At 44.6% G+C, this 17,574-nt stretch overlaps 1 protein-coding gene across 1 annotated transcript in view; it reads right to left on the reverse strand.

Moving 5' to 3' along the window:
- The window catches only part of SF3A2 (splicing factor 3a subunit 2), a 30,662-nt gene that overhangs the window by 11,798 nt on the left and 1,290 nt on the right, over nt 1-17,574 (reverse strand). Inside the window, exons 2-7 of the mRNA XM_075864411.1 lie at nt 12,068-12,230; nt 10,849-10,920; nt 10,389-10,435; nt 9,221-9,330; nt 9,078-9,127; nt 8,855-8,995 (exon numbers count right to left, since the gene is read on the reverse strand). Coding sequence (XP_075720526.1) covers nt 8,855-8,995; nt 9,078-9,127; nt 9,221-9,330; nt 10,389-10,435; nt 10,849-10,920; nt 12,068-12,193 — 546 coding nt within the window. The 5' untranslated portion in view covers nt 12,194-12,230. The remainder of the gene's footprint in view (nt 1-8,854; nt 8,996-9,077; nt 9,128-9,220; nt 9,331-10,388; nt 10,436-10,848; nt 10,921-12,067; nt 12,231-17,574) is intronic.

Raw genomic sequence — 17,574 nt, forward strand, 5'->3', positions numbered from 1 at the left:
TCCCTGTGGGACCAAAACAGTGGACCCCCCCCAGAAGTGACCCCATTTTGGAAACTACACCCGTCAAAGTATTCACCTAGGGGTGTAGTGAGCATATTAACCCCACAGGTGATTGGCAGAAATTGGTGTGCACGCGATGTTGCAGAGTGAAAAGGGTTTTTCAATAGATATGCCAATATGTGGCGCCCAGCTTGTGCCACTGGAGACACACACCCCAAAAATTGTTAAAAGGGTTCTCCCGGGTATGGCGATGCCATATATGTGGAAGTAAACTGCTGTTTGGGCACACTGTATCGTTCAGAAGGGGGGTAGCGCCATTTGGCTTTTGGAGCGTGGATTTTGCTTGTAGTAGTTTTGTTTTGAGTCTTACTGGTGTTTCCGTTTATAATGTGGGGGTACATGCAAGACGGGCGGAGTATATAAGGGGCATAGTCAGGTGGTATAGTGGGGTAAAAAAAAAACAATAAAATAATCCATAGATGTGTGTTATGCTGTGACTTTCTGCACAGGCCGGTGTCGCACTAATAAATGGTCTTTACTTAGTCCCCTTTTGGACCACACTCTGGTCCTTTGCAGTTTGGGGGATTTTGCAGGAAAGTGTTGTCCTGGTATAATACGGGCGCCCTCACTTCCAGCGGATATGTTTGGGCCCTCCCCTTCCTGGTTCCCTAATTTTAGGGGCCTTGATAATTCGCCACTTGAAACAGAAGAAATGTTCCCCTCGGGCTGGCACAACTGCATATTTTTATTTCCTGGCTTATTGGTGCCTTGACTAATTTTATTTTTTCATAGACGTAGTGGTATGAGGGCTGTTTTTTTTTTTTGTGTGACGAGCTGTAGTTTTTATTTGTACTATTTTGGGGCACATGCGACTTTTTGATCACTTGTTATCCTTTCTTTTTGGGAGGCAAGGTGACCAAAAAACAGCAATTCTGGCATATTTTTTTAGTTCTTTTTATACAGCGTTCACCATGCGTTATAAATTACATGTTCACGTTATTCTGCGTGTCAGTCCGATTCCGGCGATACCAAATTTATAGCACTTTTTATGTTTTACAACTTTTTGCACAATAAAATTACTTTTGTAAAGAGAATGGATTTTTTCTGTCGCCAAGTTGTGAGAGCCATAACGGTTTTACATTTTTCGTCGACCGAGCTGTATGAGGGCTTGTTTTTAGCGAGACGAGTTATAGTTTTTATTGGTACCATTTTTAGGTACATGCGACTTTTTGATCACTTTTTATTTCAATTTTTGGAAGACAAAGTGACCAAAAAATAGCAATTATGTCAGTATTTTTTAGTTTTTTTTTTTACGGCATTCACTGCGCTGGATAAATAACATAATATTTTTATAGTTCAGGTCGTTACGGTCGCAGCGATACCAAACATGTATGGCTTTATTATTTTTTTCAATAATAAATGACTTGATAAGGGTAAAAGGGCGATTGTGTTTTATTTTATTATTTAAAACTTTTATTGTATTTTTTACAACTTTTATTTTTACTTTTTTTACACTTTTCTTTAGTCCGACTAGGGGACTTGAAGGTCCAACTGTTTTATTGATGTTCTAATACATTGCACTACCTATGTAGTGCAATGTATTAGAACTGTCAGTTGTTCACTGACAGCAAGCCGATCAGGCTCCGCCTCCGGGCGGGGCCTAATCGGCTAACGTAATGGCAGATAGGAAGCCATTGTTAGGCATCCTGTTGCCATAGTAGCAGTCGCCAGCCTTGCCATCGCGTGGTAAGGCTGCCGATTGCATACAAACCACTTTGATGCAGCGATTGCATTGAATCGCTGCATTGAAGGGGTTAATGGCAGGAATCGGAGCTAGCGCCGGTTCCTGGCGATAGATCGGGGTGTCCGCTGTAACATACAGCGGACACCCACTGCTGATGACGCCGGCTCAGCTTCTGAACCGGAAGCTGAGCCGGCGCCATCTTGCCGATGGTACCGGAAGCCTCCTGGGCCCCGCCGACGACGGGGCATAGGAGGATTCCGTTACTGGCGGACCGGGAGGTAAGTATTACCCCTCCGATCGCATTTGCAGCCACCGGCAACCCAGCGATCACGTTGCTTTGTCGCCGGTGGCTATAAACTCCTCACATGCTGCGATCTCTATTGAACGCAGCATGTGAGGGGTTAATCGGTCGGATCGGAGGCTAGCTCCGGTCCTGGCCGATACCTCAGGGTGCCAGCTGTAACATACAGCTGTCACCCGGTGGTGAGGTCGCTGGCTCAGCTCCTGAGCCAGCTTCATCTCCATCACGTACAGTTACGTGGAGATGCGGGAAAAGGCCATCTCCCATCACGTACGTGAAAATGCGGGAAGGGGTTAAAGATATTGCAGTCAGAGCCTCTCAGATGTCGTCAAGCTGAACGCTATATAGAAATAGGATTTTTGTACTTACTAGTAAAATCCCTCTCATTGAAGTCACTGGGAGACACAGTAACCATGGGTATATGCCGCTGAGACTAGGTTATTATAAAAAAAATAAAAGTGTGGCTCCGCCCAGTGGGCTATACCTTCTGCTCTGCACTCCGCTCCGCTCCTCAGTTTGTACAAAGAGCAGTAGGAGAGCAGAGAAGGTTTAACACAATGTTTCCAATGAGAAAAGCAACATCAGGAAGCCCAAAAACATAATCAAAACAGAAATAGGGTAGTGAATTCAACGAGAAAGGGATTTTGCTGGCAAGTACAAAAACCCTATTTTCTCGTGGGGAACACAGGACTATGGGATATCCTAGAGTAGTCAGACTGATGCCGCACCGCTCAGGAAGCCCCAACTGCCCTATTAGAGTGAGCAGTGACCCGGAGGGAGTTCCCTACCCATAGCAAGCTGGTGTCCGTTGTGATGACTTGCCAGTGGAGAGTTGAAGGGCTTTCCCTGAGAAATGTTGGGGGAAGGACATGCAACAACAGTTCCTTCCTGACTGAAGGGGGCAGACAGATCATCAGATCCAAGGAGTCCAGAGACTTGTCCCAACGTGATAAGATTGCCAGTAGTAGAGATCGGGAGCGAAAGTAAGCAAATGGGACTGCCTCGAAAGTTGAGACTATCATCCCCAGAACTTTCATGCAGAAGCGGATGGAACAAGGAGTATTCATTCCTTGTCGGAGAGTGGTGATCTCGTCCTTGGGCAAGAATATCCTGGCTAACTTGTGTATCCAGGACCATCCCTAGAAACTCCATTCTCCGAGAAGGAGTGAGAGGACTTGGTGCTGTTGATCAGCTATCTGAATCTTCGAGACTGTCCAAATTGTCCTGTTTGGAAGTTGCCAGAATATTGTCCGAGTATGGGATAACCACTATGCCTCTGGATCTGATGAGTGATTGGCGACGCCATGAACTTGGTGAAGACCCTTGGACAGCCCAAAACGGAGGAGCCACAAACTAGAAATGCTCGCAACCCACCACGAAGCGCAGGAAACGAATGTACTGAGCAATGAGAACGTGAAGATAGGCATTCTTGATGTCTATTGAGGACAGGAATTCTTCCACCTCCAACGAGGCCACCACAGATTAAAGGGACTCCATGCGAAACCTTCGGATCCAAAATGGGTTGAAGGGATCCGACCTTCATTAGTACGCTGAAGAGATTTGAATAAAACCCTTTGAACAGTTCTGGTGTTGGCACTGGAACAATCACTCCTCGGAGGAGGCTTTGAATGACTCAAAAAAAAAAAAAAGCTTGGGCCCTTAAGGGGTATCGACAAGAAAAACCGCCCGGGAGGGCGAGTAAAAAAACAAAACAAACCACTATCTTATAGCCTGTCGAGACAGCCTCTCCCTCTCGCACCCAGGCGTCTTCAAAGTTTTCGAGCCATGTCTCCTGGAAGGAGAGCGGCTGTCCCCCCCCCCTTCCGGGGGAGCAACTCGGGTGAGGGCAAACCTTACAGCCTTCAGGCTGTAGTAGCCCACTGGGCTGGAGCAGGTCTGGCGGGTCTGTTGCAGGGCTGCCGGGAGTTTCTAGACCAGAAAGGAGTACTTCTGCGTCCGAAAGGAGCGGGAGACAGTTTTGTCTCTGACGTGGAGTGGAGTCGAGTTCTGAAATGAACTAAACCACCTTTGTTTTCTGGCTGAGGGAACTGGGTGTTGCCTTTGACGACTTTTCGGCAATAAGGTGCTCCTTTCTCCTGTAGCCTCAGAAACTATTTGGACCAGGTCAGGTCTGAAAAGGAGATCCTGGGCAAACAGAAGGGCGAAAACCATCTTCCTGGAGGCACGATCAGTATCCCAGTTCCTAGTCCAAACGGCTCTGCGGGCACTCACTGCATTAGCCGTGGCCTTAACCGACCGTTGGTCGGTCTTATAAACTTTGCTCTTTGAAGACATATTAAGAGACCTTAACAAAAAAAAAGTACCCACAAAAAACTATAGCTAGCGGCTATCCTACCAGAGCCCTTAGGTGCTGCGTCCCCCGAGAAGCAGAAAACTTTCCCAGCACTGTATGAATACTGCACACCAGCTTCGTGTACTGTGGCGTTCACTACCAGTGAGATTGCGATGGTTGGACAGGACGGGAATGTGACTCGGATCCCGTCCCGTGTCCAATCAAGAGTGTGAATACAGCGCGGGAAGCCGGAGAAGAGACTGGGCGGGCGAACGACAGGGCGTAGGCTTGCGGCCTAGCAGAGAACCGAAGCAAGGGCCTAAATTAAGGGCACCACCGGCGGAACCCCACTACGTGACCTGGAAATGCTGGAAGATCGCACAGGTACTGTGTCCCCCTACAACTGCCGAAACATAAGGGTTAAAAACCTGTTCGCAATGACACAGCACCTCAAAAAAAAGAAAAAAAAAAAAAAGTCATTAGCAGACCCCCCCCCCTCCTTTGCCCTAAAAGGCACCCGCTGACGTTACCTGAAGGTGGCGTGGGAGCAGCCAGTCACCCACTCTGAAAACAAACACGTGGTATAGCGGTTCAGCATCCTCAACCGCGGTAATAATAGGGGACTGGGTGACCAAGGCGGGTAACATCGACCTAGGGCATACACTCAAACAGTGGGAATCCATGGTACGGTGTCCCCCAGTGAATACTTTATTGCTCAGGAGAGGCGCACACTCCATTTTTAAACCCTTCCCGCTGCAGCTATTCAGATTTTTGTTTTTGTTTTTTCCTCCCCACCTTCCAAACGCCATTACTTTTTTTATTTTTCTGTTGATATAGTCCTATGAGGGCTTGATTTTTGGTCGAAGAGTTGGTTTTCGTAGCGCCATTTAATGTACTAGGAAACGGGGGAAAAAATTGTGGGGTAGAAAAAAAAAAAAAAAAACTGCGATTCCTCCATTGCTTTTTGCGCTTCGTTTTTACGGAATTCACCGTGCAATAAAAACAACATCTTAACTTTATTCTGTGGGTCAATACGATTACGGCGATACCAAATATATAGTTTTTTCTATATTTTACAAGTAAAAACCTATGTGTAAAAAATAAAATTTATTTTGTCTTGCCAAATTCTGAGAACCATAACTTTTTTTATTTTTCCGTCGATTAAGTATGAAGCTTAACTTTTTAGTAATACCCTTTTGGGGTACATGGGACGCTTTGATCACATTTTATTTCATTTTTTGTGGGAGATGAGGTGACCAAAAAAAAAAAAAGAGATTCTGGCGTTTACATATTTTTTTTTTTCACGGTGTTCACAGTGCGGGTTAAATAATTATATATTGTAATAGTTCAGACTTTTACGGACGTGGCGATACCAATTATGTTTATTTACTATGCTCTAGGGGGGGAAATGTTTTTTTTTTGAACTTTTAATATATAGATTTTTTTTTTTTTACATAAAAAAAAAACTTTATTTTACTAATTTTTCCTTTTTTTTTTATTAGTTCCACCTAGGGGACTTCAACCAGCGATCGTTAGATCGCTTGCACTATATACTGCAATACTAATGTATTGCAGTATATCGTGATTCTGACAGGCAACTATTAAGCCCTGCCAGAGGCAGCGCTTAACAGGAGCACGAAGATGGTGGACCTGGGGGCCTTCATTAGGCCCCCAGGCAGCCATAGCAACCATCGACACCCCGCAATTGCATTACGGGGGGCGCGATGAGCTGTTAGAGGGGGTCGCCCCCCACTTTCTAACTATTTAAACGCTGCGGTCGCCATTGACCGCGGGATTTATCGAGTTAGACGAGCGCGATCCCGCTCGTTACTCTGAAGTGTCGGCTGTAACATACAGCCGACACCCGCATCGTATGGAGCGGGTTCACTCCGTGAGCCCGTTCCATACTTCCCCTACCCGAATTTGGCATATGGATATATCAAATATCGGGAAGGGGTTAAAATATATAAACAGTTTGCAGAACAGTCAATGGGCAGTCGGTCCTTTGATATGTATGTGATAGGGCAATAAAATCAAGTATATGATTACAAAAACTGCAAAAGTGCATCATGTTATTTTTACACATTACTACCTATCTGGAAGCTGGAGGTGCACCTTAAAGAGACTCTGTCACCACATAAGTGCACTATCTCCTACATAAGGAGATCATCGCTGTAATGTAGGTGACAGTAATGCTTTTTATTTAAAAAACGATCTATTTTTACCACTTTATTAGAGATTTTGGTTTATGCTAATGAGTTTCTTAATACCCAAGTGGGCGTGTTTTTACTTTCGACCAAGTGGGCGTTGTACAGAGGAGTGTATGACGCTGACCAATCAGCGTCATGCACTCCTCTCCATTCATTTATACAGCAGCATCGCGTTCTTTCTAGAACGCGATGTGCAGCCACATACACAGACATCAACGTTAATCAAGGGTCCTGATAATTAATATACATGACCTCCAGCCTGGACGTCATGTGTATTCAGAATCCTGACACTTCTGAATCTTTTCTGTGAGATTTCCAGCAAGGGAAACGAAACTCGTTTACATCGTAATCTCGAGAGATTACACGTGGCTTGCTGGAATCTCACAGAAAAGATTCAGAAGTGTCAGGATTCTGAATACACATGACATCCAGGCTGGAGGTCATGTATATTCATTATCAGGACACTTGATTAACGTTAATGTCTGTGTATGTGGCTGCACATCGTGTTCTTGTAAGAACGCGATGCTTCTGTGTAAATGAATGGAGAGGAGTGTATGACGCTGACTGGTCACTGATTGGTCAGCGTCATACACTCTGTACAACGCCCACTTGGTTGAAAGTCAAAACACGCCCACTTGGGCATTAAGAAACTCATTAGCATAAACCAAAATCACTAATAAAGTGGTTTAAAATAGATAATTTTTCTAAATAAAAAGCACTGCTGCCACCTACATTATAGCGCCGATCTCCTTATGTAGGAGATACTGCACTTTAGGGATGCAAGATGCATCGAAACCTCGATACTCTGCATCCCTAAACGGTTCGATACCGCTATTTCCTGTATTTCGCTACTTAGCTGCGCAGCCGCACAGCTCAGTATAGTAATACATGAATGTACGAGAGCGGGGCTGCAGCTGTGTGATCCAGCCACAGCCCCGCTCCTGAGTCATGATAAGTGCGCGCGCGATCAGCATGAGTTGGTGCGGCAGTCACTGCACTAATGAGCGGTGGCACTGAAGACAGAACCTGGCGGGCGCACTGCAAAACACCCCCATGTTCTATCTTCAGTGCCTGAACCGCCACTCATCAGTGCAGCGCTGGCCACATCTCCTCATGCTGACAGCGCACGCACTTACTGTCAGGAGCGGGGCATTGGCTGTATTACACAGCCGCAGCCCCACTCTATAACGGCGGAGATCAGAGAAACCTCTCATCTCCGCCGTTATTCCCCTGAATGCTGCGATCATAGCTGACTGCAGCATTCAGGAGAAAATGAGAAGGGGGGGGGATGCCCCTGGATTGCGTCACAGGGAATTCCTGTGACACAATCGAGGGCCATACCATATATGGGCAGACAGCCCAGGGTCTATTGACAGACCCCAGGGCTGTCTTACCATATTTCATGTTGTTAGGACATACCCAAGTATGTCCTAACAACTGCCTGTGTGCTATCCGTCCACAGGCTAATGTACTGGCACATATCTGATATATGTCAGTACATTAAAGTTTAAAAATAAAATAAAAACAAAGTATTGTTAAATTAAAAAAAAAATACACCTTCACCTTTTTTACAATAAACATTAAAATAAGTCTCAATACATAAAATACACACATTCAGTAATGCAACGCACAACAATTTTTTTGCATCATTTATGATGTGTGCGCTGTAACAAAATAAAATAATCACTGCTTTCTATCACTTATTAATGTGAGGTGCGATGAATTTAACCTCCATGTGCCTCACATTAATAGTAATTAACCCCATCACGTACCTCACACATTAACCCATTAGGACTGAGAAACAGGATTGGGTTAATTACTATTAATGTGAGGCGCATTCAAAATTCATCACACCTCGCGCCTCACATCAGAAAACTGAAGAATTTTTATTTTAATTTATTACTGTTGCCAAAGTATCGAAATCGCAATACTAAACGAAGTATCGGTATCGAAGTCCAAATTCTGGTATCGTGACATCCCTACTGCACTTATAATGTGGTGACAGAGCCTCTTTAAGTAGTTCGAAGGCATTTGTAGAATTGAAGACATACACATTATAGCAGATCTATTGTTAAAATATAATGACAGGTCTGATGAGCTAGTATACTTTTTTTTTTTTGAATCATGCTTTAGAAGGAAGAATACAGTTCGAATAGTTCACTGTATTCTTTCTGGGATATTATACATAATATTTTATTGGACCGGTCACCATAATGTGCTAGGACTGCATGTTTTCATTATTCTAAAAAGAGGCAATCTTTGTATAATCTAAATGTAAATACAGTTATGGGCAGGAAAGTACAAACCTTAAATGCAATAGTTTCATAGGGTTCTGCTGCCATTAAAAGGTATTGCCAACGTCTGTCTGGGGGTTCAATTCTCTGCTCATAGGCAGACATAAATCGGTGTCTAGGCATGATACTGTCGGCTATTTCTGGATAGTCAATCTGCAAAAAAAACAACTAAAACCATTAGGGCTAGGATTGGCAAGCACAAAACCTGAACTTTACACAACGTAAGAATCATTACCTGGAAAAGCAGAGACTGTTGGGAACTTTCTTGGTCCCTTTGCTTTGTCACTGTAGGTGAAAATGTTAGCCGTTAGGAAGCGGAACACATAATGAACGCAGATGGTCAAACAGCGAACAACAATATCAAAAGCCTTTTCCGACCTTTATAACCAGGGCGTCCAATCTTCACAAACTTTTTCACTTCAACCTTAACCTTTTCAGGAGCTGGTTGCGCAGGGGCTTCTTTAGCTTCTTTTGCCGCACGCCGAGCCCTAAATAATACAAGGAAAGTGAACAAAATTTCCAATAAATAGAATCACAATACCGATTTAAAAAGAACCAAAACAAAAAAACACAATCCTTGGATAGGATTGATGGAATTCGTTTTGTAAATCGAGGAGAGAAGTTAAAAAATATATATATATTATATACCGTGTTTCCCCGATAGTAAGACACCCCCGATTGTAAGACGTATCGGGGGTTTCAGGGGGGGGTCGGCTAATATAAGCCGTACCCCGAAAGTAAGACATATGTCTTACTTTCGGGGAAACACGGGGGTATTGCCGCCTCCTGCCCACTTCCGTGCCGCCCCCCTCTCCATACGTCACCGCGCCGTCCTGTGATGGCGCGGGTACTGAGACTGTACCCACGCGATCAGCGGCAGGAGCACGGCTGTTATACACAGCCTGGCTCCTGCTGCAACTGCCGGAATCGAAGCGCGCGCCGATTCCAGCAGTTTAACCCATTAAATGCCGCTGTCAATAGTGACAGCGGCATTTAATGTGTTTGACAGAGGGGGGAGCTCCCTCTGTCACCCGATCGCCGCCCCCGCAAACAAATCGCGGGTCGCCGTCGGGTTTCCATGACAGCCGGGGGTCTAACAAAGACCCCCAGGTCTGCCTTCAGCATCTGCCTGTTAGGCAATGCCAGAGGCATGACCTAATAAGTTGCCTGTCAGTTTTACACTGACAGGCAATAATGCTTCGGTATGCTAAGTATACCAAAGCATTATATATGCGATCGGCACATCGCATAGTGAAGTCCCCTGGTGGGACTAAAAAAAAAAAATGTAAAACAGTTAAATAAAGTTTGTGAAAAAAAAATAATAATTCGACAATTTTTTTCCAATATAAGACATACCCCGAAAGTAAGACATAGTGGGGCTTTTGGGGATAAAAAGAAAGTAAGACACTGTCTTACTTTCGGGGAAACACGGTATATATGGTTATTTGATCATTATTAATGTAGTGAATGTATATAGAATAAATTCGAAAATAAAGAAATAAATACCCAGATTCCCCACATCACACTCTAAACCAGAGCAACTTACAAATTGGTCTGATGCTTTTTTCCTTGTGTATGCGCCAGATAACTTCCCTAAGGAGAGAAATGCATAACTAAATAAATGAAAACAGAACGATTTATTCAAAACATTTTGTAGCGATGACACCTTAAAAACAAAATCCACTTAACGGTGCTTTATTTGAATTATTTACATTTTGATGTGGAAATAGGTGCAGTTTATGCGGTGGATTTTGGCGAGTTCTTTTAGTCAGATACAAATCTGAGGCGGAAACGCAAGAAATTGACATGTTGCGGCGCAGGTCAATTTACGTGCAGAAAAATCTGCAACGTGTAGATGAGATTACTAGAAACCTTATTTTGTTAGTAATGTAGAACGCTGCGGATTTGCCGGTAATAAGGATTGTGTGCATTTGGCTTAAAGCAATAATGGATCTGAATACATTAATAACTTAAGGGAGACCTCTGTACGGTTTAGACTAACTTACCTCATTATTGTGCAGAGTAAGACACAGCTTGCATTCATATGAACCCAAGTGATTTTTCATAAAATAGGGGTCCTACAAGACAAAGGAAAAAAGTATAAGACGACATAACAGATAATGTAAGCTTCAGGAACAGAAGTATATACAAAAATCATAGGGTCCCATAGCAAAACTTAGTATGGACTCCGCTGAGATCACCGACAAATTTGCAATTTTTAGTTGTACATTACATTAAAGTTAAAAGTTCACCATAATTGTAGAACAGATCTTTCTAGGGGTTGAAGCTCTAGTTTTCAGACATAGGGGTGGCTCCGTTACCACAGATGCATTATGAGAACAGTATCTCTCCTCTGTAGCTTGTAACAGATTGATCAAAAGGGAAATAGCCCTATTGAAGAATCTAGTTTAGGCTAAAATCGCCAGGGCAGACAGTAAAATTCTCTATGCTCTGAGCTACCCCTAGGGGTGGCTGCAGGAAAATGCTATGTCTCTATGTAGAGAAGCAGGAGTTTAGTTCTGGACCCTACGTTCACCACGGGCCGTGGTGTGGTCTGACTTTATGGCGAGTACTCTGGTCAGGAAAACAGTCTGCATTATGAGACACTTTTTTTATATCAGATTCCACTTACATTATTTTATCTTACTCCAACTTGTGTCATTTCCCTGTCTGTATCGGCTGGGAGTGTACTAGAGAAGAAGCTAGAAAGGTCATGTTCTTTTCCTACAGAGTCTGATCAGTGTTAATGTATTCAAAATGGAGGCACGGACTGAATATTCAGGGGAGGTTACTGAAGAGATATTCAGAAATTAGTCGTCAGTTGAGAATTTTGGGCCTATTTAGAAAAAGTTTACTTTAATGAAAAATTTATCAAAGCTAAAAAGGTTTATTGAAAATAGTCTGCCCGGTATAGAAGAATCAACCCTAAGTATTGAATTATAAAATACATTTTTTAATCAATGCTTATTCTGATTATTACATTAACTGCTTCATTACCTTCAGTCAGAACCATAAAATGTGCAGGATTGATCAAATCTAATATTATATGCGAATATAAAAGTCAAAACCGAGTATAAAAACACCACAATGCTCTATCTGCTTTTCACTTAACAAAACAATGTATGCCTTTGTTCAAAGATAGCTCACAGCTTTATGTTACATATGCGAACATAATAGGCCACCTGGACTGCTGCCTCCCATACTGTATACATTTCATGTCCGCACCTTGTTGATATCAATTGTTTCCAATGCCAGCTGTCTGAGACGCTCTCTTCTATCCCGGTTGCTCTCGGATGTAGAAGCAACTCCTCCGCTGCCGGTCTTCCCACCAGCTCTGTGTTGGAAATCCATGGTTGGCGGTTCTTGGGGGAGACACTAAGAAAGAAACCTACAAAAGACAACAAAATTGTTTTGATTCATCACTTCTAAATATTGAATAAATCCGTTTTTTTTAATTTAAATAATCCTGTTACATTCTAAAATAAACAGAAGTCACTTTTTATACACAAGATTCTTTCTATTGTACCGTTTTCTAGTTCATACAATTGTATACAACTATAGAACATTTATAATGCTATTCTTCAAAGGGTTTCGTCAGGAGTTAAAGGCGTTTTCTCACCAAAGCCTCTTCTGGCATATAAACTAGCTATGCAGGGGTCAACCAGCTGTTAAAAGAACAGCCGATTCACAGCACCGGGGAGAGGCAGGCTGCGGCCACAATACCCTCTCCCTAGATTAAAATTCATCCACGTCCTTAAACCGCGAATACGATTAAATATGGCAGCAGCACTGCAGGGAGCCCTGTAAGACTTCATGCCCAGTCGATGTCACCACACCACCTGCGTGATTCCGCAGGGGCACGCTATTCTATTCTGGGGGTTACATTCAGGAACCACAGAGTGGGGATGAGCTGCAAAAGCAAAGAGCCAAACAATATGGACAGAAAACTCTGCAAAGACGAGTTGGGACCGGAAGTAGTCTGGACCGGATGGAGAAGAAATGAAGAACAATCAGAGTAGACATTACCTGGGTCACTCAATGTCATTGCTTATTCTGCCTTGGTCTGTGTCTGATCAGTGCATCAGTCACTATAAGGGTATGTGCACACGACCTCTTTTCAGACGTAATGGAGGCGTTTTACGCCTTGAATTACGCCTGAAAAGACGGTTGCAATACGTTGGCAAACATCTGCCCATTGCTTGCAATGGGTCTTACAATGTGAAGACGAGCTGTGAAGACGAGCTCTCATTTTACACTTCGCTGTCAAAACACGGCGCGTAAAATTACGGCCGCGTCAAAGAAGTGCAGGACACTTCATGGGATGTAATTGGAGCTGGTTTTCATTGACTCCAATGAAAGCCAGCTCCAATTACATCCGTAAAAGACGCAGCGAAAAACGTGTGCACTTGTAAAAACGTCTGAAATTGAGGAGCTGTTTTCTCCTGAAAACAGCTCCGTAATTTCAGACGTATTTGGCGTTGTAGTGTGCACGTACCCTAATGGTCTGAAGCATGAAAACATGAAACAACGACTTCCAGCATAACTTTCAGATTTGTATTGATTCAGATACTTGCAGCAGTAGAATGGGCTCCAAGTTGTGGAGCAGGAGCAGTGGTGATGGACTCTGTGCAGTGATTTAAGAGGGGGTAGAGAGAAAGGGAAGTCGTTTTATTTGATTTTGACTGTAAAAAAAAATAATTTTTCACAAACTTTAACTGTTTTACATTTTTTTTTTTTTGTCCCACCAGGGGACTTCACTATGCGATCTGCTGATCGCATATATAATGCTTTGGTATACTTAGTATATCAAAGCATTATTGCCTCCGGCATGGCCTAACAGGCATTTGCTGAAGACAGACCTGGGGGTCTTTGTTAGGCCCCCGGCTGCCATGGAAACCAGACGGCGCCCCGCAATTTAGATGTCGCTGCCACCATTGACAGCGGCATTTAATGGGTTAAACTGCCGGAATCGGAGCGCGCTTCGATTCCGGCAGTTGCAGCAGGAGCCAGGCTGTGTATAACTGCCGTGCTCCTGCCGTTGATCGCGTGGGTACAGTGGCAGTAACCGCGCCATCACAGGACGGATATATCCATCCTCCTGTGCGAACTAGCAGCTGCTGAGGATGCGGATATATCCATCCTTCGGTGTTAAGAGGTTAAAATATTGTGGAGCTCGATGACCCTGAACTTTCAAGTAAGATTCTGGAGGGGTGGGAGAAAGTGAGGAGGGCCATGGTGAATGAGCAGTGGCGTGAGATGCACTTTACACTTATGCATAGAGCAACATATGCTTTTAATTTATCTTAGTGTGCTGAGGCATCTCTCTATCTGCGTAGCTGTCCTAAATGTGACTAAGGGCATATTCACACGAACGTGTTATACGTCCGTGATTTTCACGCGCGTCGCACGAACCTATGTAAGTGAATGGGGCCGTTCAGACTGTCAGTGATTTCCCCCCTGTAGGTAATGCCACACGGCGCCGCTCCCCCCTGTAGGTAATGCCACACGGCGCTGCCCCCCCCCCCTGTAGGTAATGCCACACGGGCCCCTTGTACATAGTCACCCCCCTTCCTGTATATATGGACAGTGAAGTGAGGGAATTCTCCTGGATCGGAATCCCCGGCCACAGCGGTGGGGATTGCGCTTCAGAAGTCCCTGACGTCACTGTGTCCATATATGGACAGTGAAGGTAGGGACTTCTCTTGGAGCGGAACCCCTGGCCACGGATTAGGGATTCCGCTCCTCCTCCTCACATGCACTTCAGTCCGGGAGCTCCAAGAGTGAAGAAGGAGGCGTGGACGACGAGACAGGAGGAGGGGGCGTGTACTATGATTGATGACGCTCTGTGCCTTTGCTCAGCCAGCACTTCCTGCTGTGTAAAGACACGGCGCGTCATCAACTACATCTACAGGCGGCGGGACCAGAGGAGGCGGAGCTCTGCAGAGCTCATGAAACATCCGCCCGGCCCACTGCCTGGAAATGTAGTTGACGTGCCTTGCCTTTCTCAGCCGGAAGTGCTGGCTGAGCAAAGACACGGTACCTCACAAGAAATAAAAAATGTACCCTGGGTGCGGTCACGTGACGGCAGATCAGAACAGGAGAACGCTGGCACAGGTACGTACACACTATATTAGAAATGTTATTAAATAGGACTAATTAAGTTAAAATTTAAATAAAATTTATTCCCGGACAACCCCTTTAAAGGGAATGTGTCGCTAGAAGTTTTTGTTTTTTTCTCAGTTAAACAATTAGTATTTGAGTGATTACACAGTTTTAATTTTTTCACAAGTCAGGAAATATTATAAATTAGATTCTAATTTATAACATTTCCATGTGCTGGGCACTAGAGGGAGCAGTTCCCAAAATTGCAGCATGGTCACTGTGGTAAAGCAACCTCATTGATTTATGCTGCAAATTTGGGGTGGACACATTCTCATCTAGTGTCCTCACACAATCCCCTCTCCCTTAGGCCTCATTTACACGAGCGTATGCGTTTTGCGAGCGTAAAAAACGCGTTTTGCGTGCGCAAAAGGCACTTGACAGCTCCGTGTGTCATCCGTGTATGATGCGCGGCTGCGTGGTTTTCGCGCAGCCGCCATCATAGAGATGAGGTTAGCCGACGTCAGTCACTGTCCATGGTGCTGAAAGAGTTAACTGATCGGCAGTAACTCTTTCAGCACCCTCGACAGTGAATTCCGATCACCATATCGAGTAACCTGTTTAAAAAAAAAAGAGGTTCGTACTTACCGAGAACTTCCCGGCCGTTGCCTTGGTGACGCGTCCTTGGTGACGGGTCCTTGGTGACGCGCCTCTCGACATCTGGCCCCACCTCCCTGGATGACGCAGCAGTCCATGTGACCGCTGCAGCCTGTGCTTGACTTGTGATTGGCTGCAGCTGTCACTTGGACTGAATTGTCATCCCGGGAGGTCAGACTGGAGGAAGAAGCCGGGAGTTTTATCGGTAAGTCAGAACTTTTTTTTTTTTTTTTTTTACACGTTCACGTATATTGGGTTCGGAAGTCACTGTGCAGGGTGCTGAACCAGTTTAACTATTTCAGCACCCTGGACAGTGAATGTCTCCTGACGTCGCGTCCCGCAACATTTTTTGCCGAGTTTGGCCGAACCCGGTGAAGTTCGGTTCGCTCATCTCTAAGACACTCCTTTTGGATGTTTGTAAACAGAAAAGCACGTGGTGCTTTTCTGTTTACATTCAGAGTTTGACAGCTCTTGCGCGAAAGTGCTTCCGTGCGACCTTCGTGGTTTTCACGCACCCATTGACTTCAATGGGTGCGTGATGCGCGAAAAACGCACGATTATAGAACATGTCGTGAGTTTTACGCAACGCACTCGCGCTGCGCAAAATTCACGCATCGTCTGCACTGCCCCATAGAGTAATATAGGTGCGTACGACACGCGTGAAAAGCACTCGCGTCGCACGCGTGTATATTACGCTCGTGTAAATGAGGCCTTATTCTGGCTAGTGGCAGGAGAAGGAAGGATTTGAATCTTCATACCTCCTACACTGTGTGCCGCCATTTTCTGAGCGACTGCACAGTGTAGGATTAGATACAGGGCTCAGCAGACAGTAACACATGAACATAATACACACATCACATAGACGAACATAAATTACCTGCCGCCTCCGCTGGTCTACGCTCCTATTCCTTGCGCCTGAACATATGGCCAGAAGCCGCGGCCGGAAGTAGTCATCTGACTGTCCGGCAGCGGCTTCCGGTCCACATGAAAATGTCGCCGGATTTCGCTCTGCGAATGAGATTCGTTTTGGTCTGTGTGGGAGCGGTGCATGCGCCATTCCCACACAGGCAGCGTACGCTTCTGAGAATGGAACGGCTCCCGTTTGCATTCTCTATGGGGTTGTATGTGCCATATAGCATCTCTGTATGTGTCGTTAATCTACACATAGAGAGATGAAAAAAAATGGCAGCCCCATAGAGAAGTAAAAGTAAGAACAAAGTAAAAAGTAGAACATGAGAACACAAATAAATAAAATGTATGTTAATATATTAAAAGCAATATGATAAAAAATAAAAATAAATTCATGACACCTTCCCTTTAAGGAATGGATGAATCTGCGCAACAAATGTAAAGAGTAGGATTGCACCTGGTATGGGGATAAGGTATAGGGTCGTAGGCAAGATTCACAAGAGGATGTTCGGTACGCGATATATGGTTTGTATGCCTGCAGTATTTCCCGGACCGAACACATTGCAGGGAGCCGGGCTCCTGGCATCATAGTTATCTATGACGCTAAGTGTCACTACCTCCCCACAGGAATACCACCCCATACTGAAAACATGATAACAGTATGGGATAGTTTTCCCACTGTAGGCAGTGACACCTAGCGTCATAGATAACTATGACGCTAGGAGCCCGGCTCCCTGCAATGTGTTGTGTTCGGTCCGGGAAATACTGCCAACATACAGTCTGTATATCACAGACCGAACACGCTCGTGTGAATTCGGCTTAAGACTATTTGTACGGTACTATGGAATTGCCAGTTAGGGGCAGCTTCACTGGGGGAAATAGCGGTCAGATTACATCAGTTATCGATAAAGGTGCGGGTCTCAGAGTTGGGACCCACATCTATCAGACATTTACATCATACCTTTTGGATTTGCCATGAACGTCAGAGTTGGGAATAACCCTTTAAATAAATGAAATACCAGACACAAACCGCAGAAAAGAGCAGTGCTTTTTTCAGTGTTTATTGT

This window comes from Rhinoderma darwinii, chromosome 1, assembly GCF_050947455.1.
Source record: "Rhinoderma darwinii isolate aRhiDar2 chromosome 1, aRhiDar2.hap1, whole genome shotgun sequence".
In the NCBI taxonomy this organism is placed as follows: Eukaryota; Metazoa; Chordata; class Amphibia; order Anura; family Rhinodermatidae; genus Rhinoderma; species Rhinoderma darwinii.